The sequence below is a fragment of the Hylobates moloch genome, unplaced genomic scaffold (assembly GCF_009828535.3).
Source record: "Hylobates moloch isolate HMO894 unplaced genomic scaffold, HMol_V3 SCAFFOLD_14, whole genome shotgun sequence".
NCBI classification, from domain to species: domain Eukaryota; kingdom Metazoa; phylum Chordata; class Mammalia; order Primates; family Hylobatidae; genus Hylobates; species Hylobates moloch.
This window is the reverse complement of record NW_026652289.1, coordinates 73,174,231-73,189,370: the sequence shown is the minus strand read 5'-3', so window position 1 is coordinate 73,189,370 and position 15,140 is coordinate 73,174,231. Positions and strand designations below refer to the sequence as shown.

The 15,140-nt window shown below is 41.7% G+C and overlaps 1 protein-coding gene across 2 annotated transcripts in view; it reads right to left on the bottom strand.

Moving 5' to 3' along the window:
- Nucleotides 1–15,140, bottom strand: part of INO80 (INO80 complex ATPase subunit) — a 139,348-nt gene that overhangs the window by 85,654 nt on the left and 38,554 nt on the right. For both annotated transcript variants that reach the window (XM_032176234.2, XM_032176235.2), the window contains exons 10-14: nucleotides 11,243–11,438; nucleotides 10,301–10,368; nucleotides 8,734–8,943; nucleotides 7,357–7,437; nucleotides 6,473–6,568 (exon numbers count right to left, since the gene is read on the bottom strand). In XM_032176234.2, the coding sequence (XP_032032125.1) occupies nucleotides 6,473–6,568; nucleotides 7,357–7,437; nucleotides 8,734–8,943; nucleotides 10,301–10,368; nucleotides 11,243–11,438 (651 nt within the window). The remainder of the gene's footprint in view (nucleotides 1–6,472; nucleotides 6,569–7,356; nucleotides 7,438–8,733; nucleotides 8,944–10,300; nucleotides 10,369–11,242; nucleotides 11,439–15,140) is intronic.

Below are 15,140 nucleotides of genomic sequence, written 5' to 3'. Positions count from 1 at the left end.
CCTGAAGTCAGGAGTCCAAGACCAGCCTGGCCAACATGGTGAAACCCCGTCTCTACTAAAAATAACAAAATTAGTTGGGCATGGTGGTAGGTGCCTGTTATTCTAGCTACTCAGGATGCTGAGGCAGGAGAATTGCTTGAACCTGGGAGGCAGAGGTTGCGGTAAGCTGAGATCACACCACTGCACTCCAGCCTGGGTGACAGAGCCAGACTCCGTCTCAAAAAAAAAAAATTAAAAATAAGGAAAAGAGAAAAATTAAACAGGTGCCACAAGTAGAAAAACAATTAGCAAGGCAGACTTAAACTCAATATATCAGCATTTACATTAAAAGCACAAATATTCCCAATAAGAGGCAAGAAATACACCTTAAGGTTGGCCACAGTGGCTCACACCTATAATCTCGGCACTTTGGGAAGCTGAGGCAGGCAGATCATTTGAGGTCAGGAGTTAGAGACCAGCCTGGCTAACATGCTGAAACCCCGTCTCTACTAAAAATACAAAAATTAGCCGGGCGTGGTGGCATGCCCCTGTAATCCCAGCTACTAGGGAGGCTGAGACAGGAGAATTGCTTGAACCCTGGAGACGGAGGTTGCAGTGAGCTGAGATTGCGCCACTGCACTCTAGCCTGGCGACAGATAAAGACTCCGTTTCAAAAAGAGAATTGCACCATAAATGATGTAAAATGACTAAAAATAAAAGGAAGAAAAAGAGCCATGTAAAAATTAGCAAAGATGCTCTCACAACATGTATTCAGAAAAAAATTAACTAAAGAAAAACAATATATATCAGAAAATATAGACTTTTAGTCAAAAAATCTTTAAAAGGAAAATTTCATAATAATAAAAGGTTCAGTTCACCAGGAAGATAAAATGATTATAAATTTGTATACATCTTACAGCCTCAAATATATAAAGCAAAAATGGACAGAAGAGAAATGGACAAATCCATAATCATGATATATTTTAATATACCACTCTCAGTCAGTGACAGAATAGGCAGACGAATCAGTAAAGACATGAAAGAGCTGAACAACTTAACAAACTTTGACCTAAATCAACATATATGCAACACTGCAATGAATAAGGGCAGAATACCTATAATTTTCCAATACACAGAGGACATATAAAAACTGACAATATGCTGAGACATAAAAACGAGGGTTCAACAAATTTCAAAACATTAAAGTCATAAAAAGTTTCTTTTACCAATGTGAATTTAAGGTATCAATTAATAACAAACAAGACATCTAGACAATCCTCCACTGTTTGAAAATTAAGAATTACACTTTTTATTTTTTAAAAGAGATGTCTCGCCCTGTTGCCCAGGCTGGAGTACAGTGGTGTGATCATAGCTCACTGTAGCCTTGAACTCCAGGGCTCAAGTGATCATCCCACCTAGAAATACACTTTTAAATAACCCATGGATCAAAAATGAACTTGCAATGGAAGTTAGAGATTATGATGAAGTGAAAGATAATGTATATATGACACATCAAACCTTTGGATGCCTAAAGTCATGCTCAGAAAGCAATGAATATCCTTAAAAGTACATCTATTAGAAGCTGAAAATGAATACTCTAAGCTCCATCTCAAGACATCAGATAAAGAAAAAAGCTGGCTGGGCATGGTGGCTAACGTCTGTAATCCCAGCAGTTTGAGAGGCCAAGGTAGGAGGATCGCTTGAGCTCAGGAATTCGAGACCAGTCTGGCCAATGTGGGGAAACTCAGCCTCTACTAAAAATATAGAAATTCACCGGGCATGGTGGCAGGCTCCTGTAGTCCCAGTTACACGGGAGCTTGAGGCAGAAGAACTGCTTGAACCTGGAGGAGGCAGAGGTTGCAGTGAGGCAAGATCATGTCACTGCACTCCAGCGTGGGAAACAGAGCGAGACACTGTCTCAAAAAAAAAAGGTAGAAAAAGAGTGCAGTGTGGGGCTGTGTTCCAATATGTACGACTTTCAACTTTGTATGTCACATTCTATGAAAGTTTATTTTTTTATCAATAATTTTAAAATGTAAAAACTATTCTTAGTTTACAGCCATTCAAAAACAGCTAGCAGGCTGGGCGTGGTGACTCACGCCTACAATCCTAGCACTTTGGGAGGCAGAGGCGGGCAGATCACCTGAGGTCAGGAGTTCAAGACCAGCCTGGCTAACATGGTGAAACTCCGTCTCTACCAAAAATACAAAAATTAGCTGGTGTGGTGGTACACCACTGTAGTCCCAGCTACTCAGGAGGCTGAGGCAGAATTGCTTGAACCTGGGAGGCAGAGGTTGCAGTGAGCCAAGATCGTGCCACTGCACTCCAGCCTGGGTGACAGAACAAGACTCTGTGACATAAAACAAAAAACAAACAAACAAAAAACAGGTGGCAGATTCCTTAATAAGTAGAATTACCATATGACCTAGCAATTCTACTCATAGGTACATATCCAAAAGAAGTGAAAACAGTAGAAGTGTTCAAAAACTTGCACAGGAATGTTCATAGCAGTACTATTCACAACAGCCAAAAGGTGGAAACAACCCAAATATTCATCAACAGATGAATGGATGAACATGTGATATATATACACAATGGAATATTACTCAGCCATATAAAGGAATAAAGCACTGATACATGCTATTATATGGACAAAGCTTGAAAACTTTATACTCAGTAAAAGAAGCCAGACAGAAATGGCATTCACAAAGTGTTCAGAATAAGCAAATCCAGCCACAGGAGTTGAGTTTGTGGTTGCCAGAGTTTGCTAAGCACAAGGTGAATACAACGTGATTGCTTAGTGGGTAAAGGCCTTCTGTTTGGGCTGATGAAAAAGTTATGAAACTAGACAGCAGTGATGGTTACACAAGATTGTGAATGTACCTAATGCTACTACATTGTACTTTTTTTTTTTTTGAGACAGAGTTGCGCTCTTGTTGCCCAGGCTGGAGTGCAATGGCACAATTTCGGCTCACCACAACCTCTGCCTCCTGGGTTCAAGCGATTCTCCTGCCTCAGCCTCCCGAGTAGTAGCTGGGATTACGGGCATGTGCCACCATGCCCAGATAATTTGGTATTTTTAGTAGAGATGGGGTTTCTCCACATTGGTTAGGCTGGTTTAGAACTCCTGACCTCAGGTGACTCCCCTGCCTCAGCCTCCCGAAGTGCTGGGATTACAGGCGTGAGCCACCGCACCCGGCCCACTTTTTATAAGCTTGGTCTGCAGGCATGCACTACCATGTCCAACTAACTTTTAAATTTTTTGTAGAGACAAGGTCTATGTTGGCAAGGCTGTTCTTGAACTCCTGGACTCAAGTGATCTTCCCACCTTGGCCTCCCAAAGTACTGGGATTACAGGCATGACCCACCAGGCCCAGCCCATTTTTAAATAGTTAAAATGGTAAATACTATGTTCTATGTATTTTGTCACAATAAAAAATATATTGGGGCACTAGGAAAAAAAAATCAGGCCAACTGCAGTGGCTCATGCCTATAATCCCAGCACTTTAAGAGGCCAAGGTGGGATGATCGTGTGAGGCCAGGAGTTAGAGACCAGCCTTGGAAACATAGCAAGACGTGTCTCCACAAAATTAAAAAAAAAAAATTAGCTGGGTGTGGCGCTGCATGCCTGTAGTCCTAGCTACTTGGAAGGCTGATGTGGGAGAATGGCTTGAGGTGGAGTTCAGGGCTGCGGTGAGCTATGATCACGTCTCGGCACTCCACCTTGGGAGACAGAAGGAGAAAATGTCTCTAAGAAAAAAAAAAAAAAGCAAAGAAAAAAAATCAAAGAGGTGGCAACACCCACACGGTATATAACCCTAAATTAGAATATCAAAAGAAAGGTCAACATGCAAATGATAGCTCTGTTTCAGGCATACTTATAAAGTCAAAGGAAAGGTATCAATGACATTAGTAATATCACATTGCCATCTATCAGCCAGTGGAAGAGCTACTGAAAACTTAAGTGGTTTGGTGAAAAAATTTTAAGACCTTTGATTTTTCTTTTTTCTTTTTGAGACAGATTCTTACTCTGTCGCCCAGGCTGGAGTGCAGTGGCACGATCTCTGCTCACTGCAAACTCTGCCTCCTGGGTTCAAGCGATTCTCCTGCCTCAGCCTCCCAAGTAGCCAGGATTACAGGCACCCGCCATAACGCCAGGCTACTTTTTGTATTTTTAGTACAGACGGGGTTTCACCATCTCGGCCAGGCTGGTCTTGAACTCCTGACCTTGTGATCCACCCGCCTCAGCCTCCCAAAGTGCTGAGATTACAGGCGTGAGCCACTGTGCCCGGCCAAGACCTTTTGTTTTTCAATATCTGCATTGTTCAATATATACTGAACATTATATGAAAAAAAAGCAGAAAAAGATGGTGATCACCATTCCACAAGACAAACAATTCAAGAGAAAATACTCAACAAATTGCGTTAGAATGATCTCATCATCATCTCAGCAAGATGCAAATGAGTCAGTCAAGTTAAAAGCTATATATCCTAACACTCCTTATACAGTTTCCACGTCTACAATTTAGCCACAAAATGGGACCACAGCCATAAACCTGCCTCAAAGTGGGAAATTTCAGACAATTTCCTATTCCATACAAAGCGTAAGCCAGAAAAATACCTGCCTCACATTTCTACCCTATCCCATGCTCCTCAAACTACATGAAACCCATCACTATTACAGAGACCCAAAATCACAGAGATCATGTCAACATATTTTGATATATAATCTCCAAAATACTATCCTAACTGTGCAACTTCATTATCATATTCCTTTAGGGATAGAACACATATTAAACTCATTTTCAATTCTTTTAAATTGCAAACAATAAATCCTATTCATTCCTTCTTAAATTCCTCCAACTTTTCATAACTAAGCAGCTGTTTAAATCTAATCAATGTCTTGCCCAATGGATGCCAAATACTTCCCTGCTGATCACCCCCTACCTCAACCTGAATTCTTTTCGTCTGAATTAATTAAGTCAATGTTCACATTATCTACCTTAGACATTATAAGTTGGACTAAGACTAGAGATCAGACTTTAGAGTATTAAGAAAATGAACTGGCTGGGTTTAGTGGCTCATGCCTGTAATCCCAGGACTTTGGGAGGCTGAGGAGGAAGGTTGACTAGAGGCCAGGAGTTCAAGACCAGCCTGGGCAACATAGTGAGACCTGCCTCTACTAAAAAAGCAAAACGGGCTGGATGCAGTGGCTCACGCCTGTAATCCCAGCACTTCAGGAGGCTGACACGGGTGGATCACCTGAGGTCAGGGGTTCGAGACCAGCCTGACCAACATGGTCAGTAGAGAAACCCCGTCTCTACTAAAAATACAAAATTAGCCGGGCATGGTGGCACATGCCTGTAATCCCAGCTACTCGGGAGGCTGAGGCAGAAGAATCGCTTCAACCCTGGAGGAAAGGTTGCGGTGAGCAGAGGTCGCACCATTACACTCTAGCCTGGGCAACAAGAGCGAAACTGATAAAAACAAAAACGGCTGTGTGCGGTGGCTCATGCCTGTAATCCTTGCGTTTTTGGAGGCCGAGGCGTGTGGATCACCTGAGGTCAAGAGTTTGAGACCAGCCTGGGCAACATGGTGAAACCCTGTCTCTATTAAAAATACAAAACAATTAGCTGGGCATGGTGGCAGACACCTGTAATCCCAGTTACTCAGGAGGCTGAGGCAGGAGAATTGCTTGAACCTGGGAGATGGAGGTTGCAGTGAGCCGAGATTGCACCACTGCACTCTAGCCTTGGCAACAGAGCGAGACTCCATCTCAAAACAAAAACAAGACGTATTTAAAAAAAGAAACAAATTACTTAAAATAGATTTGAATGAAAAGAGCAATGCCATAAATGATAGGATGTGTACTGACGGTATGATTTGTCAAAATCTATGTTAAAACAAACAAGGTAGATGTTTTCTATTATGGCAGTTTGACCAGGAGTATCAATTCATCAGGCTAAATGCAATATGCACTCATTGTTCCCAGCAGTAAGTTTTATAGTGATTATATGCAAGTTATTTTGGAACAATGTATGAGACATTTTTGTTTTTGTGACGGAAGGAGTCTTGCTCTGTCGCCCTGGATGGAGTGCAACAGCACATTCTCAGCTCGCTGCAACCTCCCCTCACTGCGACCTCCCCTCGCCCCCTCACCCCCTGCCACCCTGCCCCGTTCAATCGATTCTCCTGCCTCAGCCTCCTGAGTAGCTGGGACTACAGACGTATGGCACCACGCCTGGATAATTTTCTTTTTTTTTTTTTTTTAGTAGAGACGGGGTTTCACCTTGTTAGCCAGGATGATCTCGACTTCCTGACCTCGTGATCCACCGACCTCAACCTCCCAAAGTGCTGAGATTACAAGTGTGAGCCCCCAAGTCCGGCCAAAACTTAAAACTATTATGAATAATTAAATTAGTAGGGCAAGAAAAGGAGAGTCAAAACGTTTATTTTAAAGAGCAATAGATGTTTTGGTTGGACTGATATTTACCTTAAATTTAGGAACAAATCTAGTAAACTCCTGGTGCCAATTGTTAAGTGTAGACGCAGGTGAAATTATTAAGAAAGGTCCCCAAATGTTCTCTCTCTGCAACAGAAAAACCCAGTCAGCCAACTACAGGAAAAGGAAGGTATTTAATTCAAAATTATAATTAATGACAAGAACAATCTAAGAATAGGAAACAAATAACAAGAGAAACAGTGAGCAAATCCCAAATCTGCACATTCAATAGTAATATCCTATGTTAATAACATAAAGACACACCTTGAGAAAAAAATGGCAAGCAACTATTCCCTCTTCTGACCTCTTATAGTTCTTATCCACAAAGCATTTATGACACACTGACTTGTATGTATTGTTTTCTACTATACTAGTTATCATGACAATCTTGTAGTTATTTAATAGGTATAGAGCTTTTGCTTTTTTCAGTTTTACACATTTTTTAAATTTAATTCTTATAAAATTCCTATAAAGTATATAATGTCTCCATAGAAGAGGAAAAGGAAACTAAGCCTCAGAGAGTTAAGTTGAAAAAGAGGCTAAATTGCCCAAGTTTACACTGGTAGTAAGAGTAGAGCTGAAATGTTAGGCAAGGTGTTCTGATCTAACTATATTGCCCTTGCCACTACACTGGTGGTAATCAATGCAGAGTGGAAAGGAGTGTCTCAAAATCACATGCTCAAAAATTGTCCTAGCCCTCTTAAAAACCAAAAAGTTATAAAATACTGTCCCCTTATAAAGCTCTGAGGCAAGAATCCAGTCCCACCATCTTCGAATGCTACACAGCTTAGCAAAGTGCTTTTAAGTGGCTGATTTTCAACGGAAATTACCCTAAATTCTAGAGAAATGAAGATAGAAAGATTGCATCTACCCACCTCAGCCAGATGGGCCAGAAGGGCAATGCTCTGTACTGTTTTACCAAGGCCCATTTCATCAGCAAGAATGCCATTAATACCCTGGGAAAAAAAAATACGTGGTCAACACCTCATGCATTTCATCAAATTAAGTTCAACCTATTACCAAAAAGAACGACCAAGATAACTGGCTTGTTTAAAGAGAAGTGACTAGAGATACTCAGCCTCAGCACTTTTACCCACTGCTACAGTAATTGCTTTTGCCAGTGCTACAGCTACAACTATGAACCATGATACATGAGACAGGGCAAGGCCAGTTTGTTAGCTAATACAACCCAGACACAAAAACAATTAGATTTACCAAGTCCATATAAGACAACCACAAGAAATACACAAATATTCTGCAGTAGGATCTCCAGGTTAGAAAAAAGAAAGACATTAGCTGGGCGCAGTGGCTCATGCCTGTCCCGGCACTTTGGGAGGCCGAGGCAGGCATATCGCACGAGCTCAGGAGTTTGAGACCAGTCTGGGCAACATGGAGACACCCTGTTTCTACAAAACATACAAAAATTAGCCAGGCATGGTGGCATGTGTCTGTAGTTCCAGCTATTCTTGGGGCTGAGGCAGGAGGATCACTTGAGCCCAGGAGTTTAAGGCTACAGTGAGCCATAAACGCACCACTGCGCTTCAGCCTGGGTGACAGAGTAAGATCCTATCTCAAAAAAGAGAAACAGAGACATCCTTCTGCCTCCTGTCAAAGGATATAGCTTTGTATTTTTAAATAAATCTACATTAATTTTTTTATTATACTTCAAGTTCTAGGGTACATGTGCACAACATGCAGGTTACATATGTATACATGTGCCACATTGGTGTGCTGCACCCATTAACTCGTCATTTACATTAGGTATTTCTCCCAATGCTATCCCTCCCCAGGATATAGCTTTTTAAAAGGGTGAAATATAAAACATGATCTTGTACTCTTTTTTTTTTTTTTTTTTTTTTTTTTTGAGATGGGAGTTTTGCTCTTGTTGCCCAGGCTAGAGTGCAATGGTGCCATCTTGGCTCACCGCAATCTCCGCCTCCCGGGTTCAAATGATTCTCCTGCCTCAGCCTCCCAAGTAGCTGGGATCACAGGCATGTGCCACCACACCAGGCTAATTTTGTATTTTTTTTTTTTTTTTTTTTTTAGTAGAGAAGGGGTTTCACCATGTTGGTCAGGCTGGTCTCAAACTCCCAACCTCAGGTGATCAGCCCGCCTTGGCCTCCCAAAGTGCTGGCATTACAGGCATGAGCCACCACGCCCAGCCAGATCTTGTACTCATTTCACAATCACACTGAACAAATGACTTTAGGAAAAGAGATAATAGAAGAGAATGACATGGTTCTAAAATTCACCTGTTCATAGAGATTGGCCAACCAATTCATGCCCTTCAGTTGATAACCTTTCAATTTGCCATTAAAAATTGTGGGCTGTGGAATATCCTCACCAGCCCGGATAGATGGGTTAGCCAGGCTATAACTCTCCCCAAACCCAGTGCCAGACTTGTTTGCTGCCCGTAGGGCAGCTGCTCGACTTTCTTTTGCATCTTCATCAAATGACCTTGTCTGGAAAGTAAAAAAAACAAAATCAGAAAAAAAAAAAAAAGAGGAAAAATATGACATCAAATACAACTCAAGATAACAATATATCTACCCTGTGCTAAGAAAAATAATTGGAACAAAATTTCTCGTAATCTGATAATATAATGTAGTATCATATGACATCATTTCTATAAAACATATTACTAATATTATTTAATGTAACAATTATATTATAAATTGGGGAAGGTCACATTCGTCTATCCTTGACTTATGCTCTGTCAATGTCAATGTCAATAGGGGCTCCTATGCAATATATTAAAAACAGCAAATTTTTTACTTAATTCAACCTGATTGTAGTTTCTTTCTGATTTTGTTAAACATCACTATATCATACATAACAAAGAGCTTGGGCCGGGCGCAGTGGCTCATGCCTGTAATCCCAGCACTTTGGGAGGCCAAGGCGGAAGGATCATGAGGTCAGGAGATCGAGACCATCCTGGCCAACATGGTGAAACCCCGTCTCTACTAAAATAAAAAAAATTAGCTGGGTATGGTGGTGCACACCTGTAGTCCCAGCTACTCAGGAGGGTGACAAAGCAAGACTCCCGTCTCAAAAAAAAAAAAAGAAGAAGAAATAAATAACAAAGAGCGAGTTATTACTTAAGTGAAAGAAGGCATTAAATAACGTAGCAGTTTTTTGAAACCATGATGTGGCTCTCTCAACAAGCCAAGAGTGTGGTCTTTTTCTTTTTTGAGATGGAGTCTCGCTCTGTCCCACAGGCTGGAGTGCAGTGGCGCAATCTCGGCTCACTGCAACCTCCGCCTCCCGGGTTCAGGCCATTCTCTTGCCTCAGCCTCCCGAGTAGCTGGGACTACAGGCACCCGCCACCACGCCTGGCTAATTTTTTGTATTTTAGTAGAGATGGGGTTTCACCGCATTAGCCAGGATGGTCTCGATCTCCTGACCTCGTGATCCGCCCGCCTCAGCCTCCCAAAGTGCTGGGATTACAGGAGCAAGCCACCGCGCCAGGTGAGTATGGTCTTTTTCATTAAACATCTATGATGCATTTCATACTATATTGCCCACGATTACTCAAGAGAAAGAAAAAAAATACAAACTGTTCTAACCTGAAATTAACACATTGCTGAAGCTAGAAAACTGAATATTCATTTTTCTGCCTTTCTTCTAGTATCCCTACTATTCTAAAGTGAAAGAGACCCAGCTCCACACCCTACACACAGTTACTCACACACATATACACAAGCTAGTCTATGCTTTTAATTGCAAATGTGATTAAGACTAAAGGAAGACCACCTAAGTAAAGGCTTGTGGGGTATTTCCAGGGCCAATTACAGTAAATCTTTCTATCTGAAGACTCACCCGAGCTTGGTGAATATGGTAAGCATTTTCAGCATTCTTCAGGGCCTGGGCTTTAAAATGGTTACTATCTGAAAAGGAAAATTTATGGATTATCACACTTTATCAACTGATCTTGTTCTAAGATACAATTAACACCAATATATGTGGATCCCTGATTCCCTCATTCTACTTATCCCTGGGTTCACAGAGGGTGGGGGAAGAGAAAGGCTAAATTCTCAGAGGAAAGAAGCTGGAAATGCAATGGAGGTGGAAGGCTGCCACAGTCTCCAGTAGCCAAAGCAAGCTCACAAAAAACATCACGGCACTCCCTCTCAGTATTGGGGTTTCTTCTACCAAATAATACCAAGCTACAACAATCAAGACAATCAGGATTCAAAATTTTAATATATTTATGATAGGTGAAACTATTTTAACAGGAGAAATACAGACATATGTAAACCCCATGATACTATAAAGCAGTTACAATCTCTACTATTTCTAGCTCAACACAATCTTAATCAGCATTCTCCGTGAAATTCCTCTCAAACTTCATCCCAATTCCTCCCTCTCCTTGTGATCACATAAAGACAACTGAACAGTTGCTTTCTCGTGCTTAAATAAACAAGAATCTTATTATGTGAGAGATGTTTTCCTCCACTGAAACACAGTTCAGTTCTACTGAACTCTGATTACAATACCTGTTTTTTCTACTAACAAATCACAACAAAAGTATTCCCAAACTTGCAAGATCATATAACCACAACCCTTCCTATTCAAATTCTTTAATAAATGGTCTTATACTTCTGTTATAGAAACACACTTTCCCTACTCCAGTACAATAAATCTCTCTTTTCTGGTAAATTACCTATGAATCAATAAAAATTTTGCAAGAATTAATGTATATAACCTTTAGATATAAAAAATAAGAGGTAGCCTTCCTCTAAGTCCTGACTGAGGACTCACCATAATCTTCCTGTGTGATGTTAACTACCACTCCTCCACCTATATCGATTTGTCTCTGGGTAGAACTGTCTTCTAGTTTCCTTAGGATTTCTTCCTGGATACCATCATGACCCATATCTCGTTTGCGACTCATGAAATGGGCATACAACTCTGTCTGGGTAATTAAGAAGTTGAGTTTTCGCTGTTGCCTCTTGGCCTAAAGAGGGAAAAAAGTGAAAACAGAGCCAAATTATCAATGATATCCAAGAAGTAGTCCAGAATTCACCACTTATATTTGCATACAATTCCTTTACCAATTGTTTACTTTTAAAAATGTAAACATCACTGATAAACAATTTTAATTTAGCCAAGTCAGTGGCACTAAAAGCAATGAATAAATTTCTTTTTCTTTTTCAGACAGAGTCCCATGGTCGCATGGGCTGGAGTATAGTGGCATGATCTCGGCTCACTGCAACCTCTGCCTCCCGGGTTCAAGCTAGTCTCGTACCTCAGCCTCCAGAGTAGCTGGGATTACAGGTGAGCACCACTAAACTCGGCTAATTTTTGTATTACTAGTAAAGACAGGGTTTCACCATGTTGGCCAGGCTGGTCTCGAATTCAGGTGATCCACTGGCCTCAGCATCCCGAAGTGCTGGGATTACAGGCGTGAGCCACCACACCTGGCGCAATGAATAACTTTCATTCATAATCTACTAGTAACAAGTGTTTTGCTCTCCTTTACGCTGTGAATCTTTTCTCTATTAGGCTTCTGACTAAAATATTTCTTTCTTACATTACTTTTCTATGGTGGCACTGAGACAACAACTAAATTCAAACAGTATATTCCATTTTATAACCTGGATGGTGGATACATGTCTATATAGCTTTATTATTTTTGAAAATGTACACGTCAGAAACTTTTCTTTTTTTTTTTTTTGAGACAAGTCTAACTACGTTGGCCAGGCCGGAGTGCAATGGCACGATCTCAGCCTCACCGTAACCTCTGCCTGCCAGGTTCAAGTGATTCTCCTGCCTCAGCCCCCCTGGGGGCGGGGGCGGGGGCGGGGGCGGGGGCGGGACAGAGTCTCCCTCTGTCGCCCAGACTGGAGTGCAGTGGCGTGATCTTGGCTAACTGCAAGCACTGCCTCCTGGGTTCATGCTATTCTCCTGTCTCAGCCTCCTGAGTAGCTGGGACTACAGGCGCCTGCCAGCATGCCCAGCTAATTTTTTGTATTTTTAGTAGAGACGGGGTTTCACTGTGTTAGCCAGGATGGTCTCAATCTCCTGACCTCATGATCCGCCTGCCTCAGCCTCCCAAAGTGCTGGGATTAAAGGCGTGAGCCACCACGCCCGGCCCGTACTGTTGTATTTTTTTAGTAGAGACGGGTTTCACCATATTGACCAGGCTGGTCTCCAACTCCTGACCTCAGGTGATCCGCCCACATTCAGCCTCACAACGTGCTGGGATTATTTATAGGTGTGAGCCACTGCACCCGGCCAGCCACTACACCGGCCCTAAAACTCTTACCACCAGAAGTCAAAATAACTGACAAAGAGCTATAAATTATTCTGAAAGCCAATACAATAGGTATATGAAATTAACAGGTTAATGGAAGGAAGAAAATACTCCCCAAAACAATCTATAGGAAGGAAGAAAATACTCCCCAACACAATCTGTATTTTTTGGCCAGGCATGGTGGCTCATGCCTCTAATCCCAGCACTTTGGGAGACCAAGGCTGGCGGATCACCTGAGGTCAGGAGTTCGAGATCAGCCTGGTCAACATGGAGAAACCCCGTCTCTGATAAAAATACAAATATTGGCCGGGCGTGGTGGCAGGCGCCTGTAATCCCAGCTACTTAGGAGGCTGAGGCAGGAGAATCGCTTGAACCCAGGAGGAAAGGTTGCAGTGAGCCAAGGTCACGCCACTGCACTTCAGACTGGGTGACAGAGCAAGACTCTGTCTCAAAACAAAACAAAACAAAACAAAACAAAACCACCTATATTTCACCTGTGATAATAGCTACAAAAAACGAATATAGACTGAATACACATACACGTGCAAACTTTTTTTTTTTTTTTTTAATGTGAGAAGGCTAAATTAAAAGTTCCTTTCAGGTGGACTGCTTGATCTCAGGAGTTCGAGACCAGACTGGGCAACATGGCAAAACCTTGTTTCTACAAAAAATACAAAAACTTGCCAGGCATGGTGGCATGTACCTGCAGTCCCAGCTACACTGGAGGCTGAGGCGGGAGGACTGCTTGAGCCCAAGAGATTGATGCACTGAGCCAAGATCATGCCACTGCACTCCAGCCTGGGTGACAGAGTAAGATATCACTTTTTTTCTTTATTAAGTGCCTCTACTCTAAAATAACCAGGTAAGAAAAATAATCATTGTGTCAATAAATAAAATCATTCCTAAGATAAACAATAAAATGAAAACATAATCCAAAATACCAAATCATATGGAACACAGAACACAGTGTAAGCAGCATATTAAAGACTCATTATTTTGTTTTTTTTCTTTTTTCTTCTTTTTTTGAGATAGAGTCTCACCCTCTCGCTCTGGCTGGAGTGCAGTGGTGCAATCTCGGCTCACTGCAACCTCCACCTCCCGGGTTCAAGCGATTCTGCTGTCTCAGCCTCCCGAGTAGCTAGGACTACAGGTGTATGCCACCACACCCAGCTAATTTTTTGTATTTTCAGTAGAGACGGGGTTTCACTGTGTTAGCCAGGATGGTCTCGATCTCCCGACCTCTTGATCCGCCCACCTTGGCCTCCCAAAGTGCTGGGATTACAAGCATGAGCCACCACACCCAGCCTTGTTTGCTTTTTTTTTTTTTTCCCAAAAAAGAGCATTATTGGTCCAAGAGTCATTATTTTAAATTATTTCATAACAAAATTCATAAAATATACTTGATTTCTCCTTGATCCACTCTCCCAAAAGAAAAACAATAAAATAGGGAATACAGCAAAAAAAAAAAAAAACCCAAAAGGCTGAAAGTATATTTTATAAAGCAGTAATCTACGTAAAATCATCCTGTCTCTTTAAAGCTTTATAGCATTTGAGTCAGATCCAAAACAGAAGAAAATTTGAGAAAGAGAGTGAGAGAAAATTAAGTTTTTGTCTTAATGAATGTTCATGTTTCAAACCTAAAGTGCTATCAAGAAAATCTTTGTTTTTTTCTGAAGAGATGGTATCTTACTGTGTCACCCAGGCTGGAGGGAGTAGCAAGAACACAGCTCACTGCAGCCTCAACATTCCAGGTTCAAGCAATATTCTCACCTCAGCCTCCAAAATAACTGGGACTATAGGCACGTGCCACTGCATTTGTCTAATTTTTCTACTGTTTATAGATACGAAGTATCACTATGTTGCCCACACTGGTTTTGAACTCCTGTATTCCAGCGATCCTCCTGCCTCTGCCTTTCTGCTAGGATTATGGGCATGAGCCAATACACTCAGCCTAAGGAAAACTTTCTAAAGTAAAACAATTAAGAAAAAGAATAACATCTTTTTTTTTTTTTTTTGAGATGGATTCTTCCTCTGTCGCCCAGGCTGGAGTGTAGTGGCATGATCTCGGCTCACTGCAACCTCCACCTCCTGGGTTCAAGCAATTCTCTGCCTCAGCCTCCCGAGTAGCTGAGACTACAGGCGCCCGCCACCATGCCCAGCTAATTTTTGTATTTTTAGTAGAGACGGGGGTTTCACCATGTTGGCCAAGCTGGTCGAACTCCTGACCTTGTGATCCACCCACCTCGGCCTCCCAAAGTGCTGAGATTACAGACGTGAGCCACCACGCCCAGCCAAGAATAACATCCTTAACCTTAAAAAAGTTAACTACCATATGATTAAATGAACGAAGTAGATTAAGAAAACAGAAAGGATATGTTAAAATTTTATTTCAAAAGTTCAACG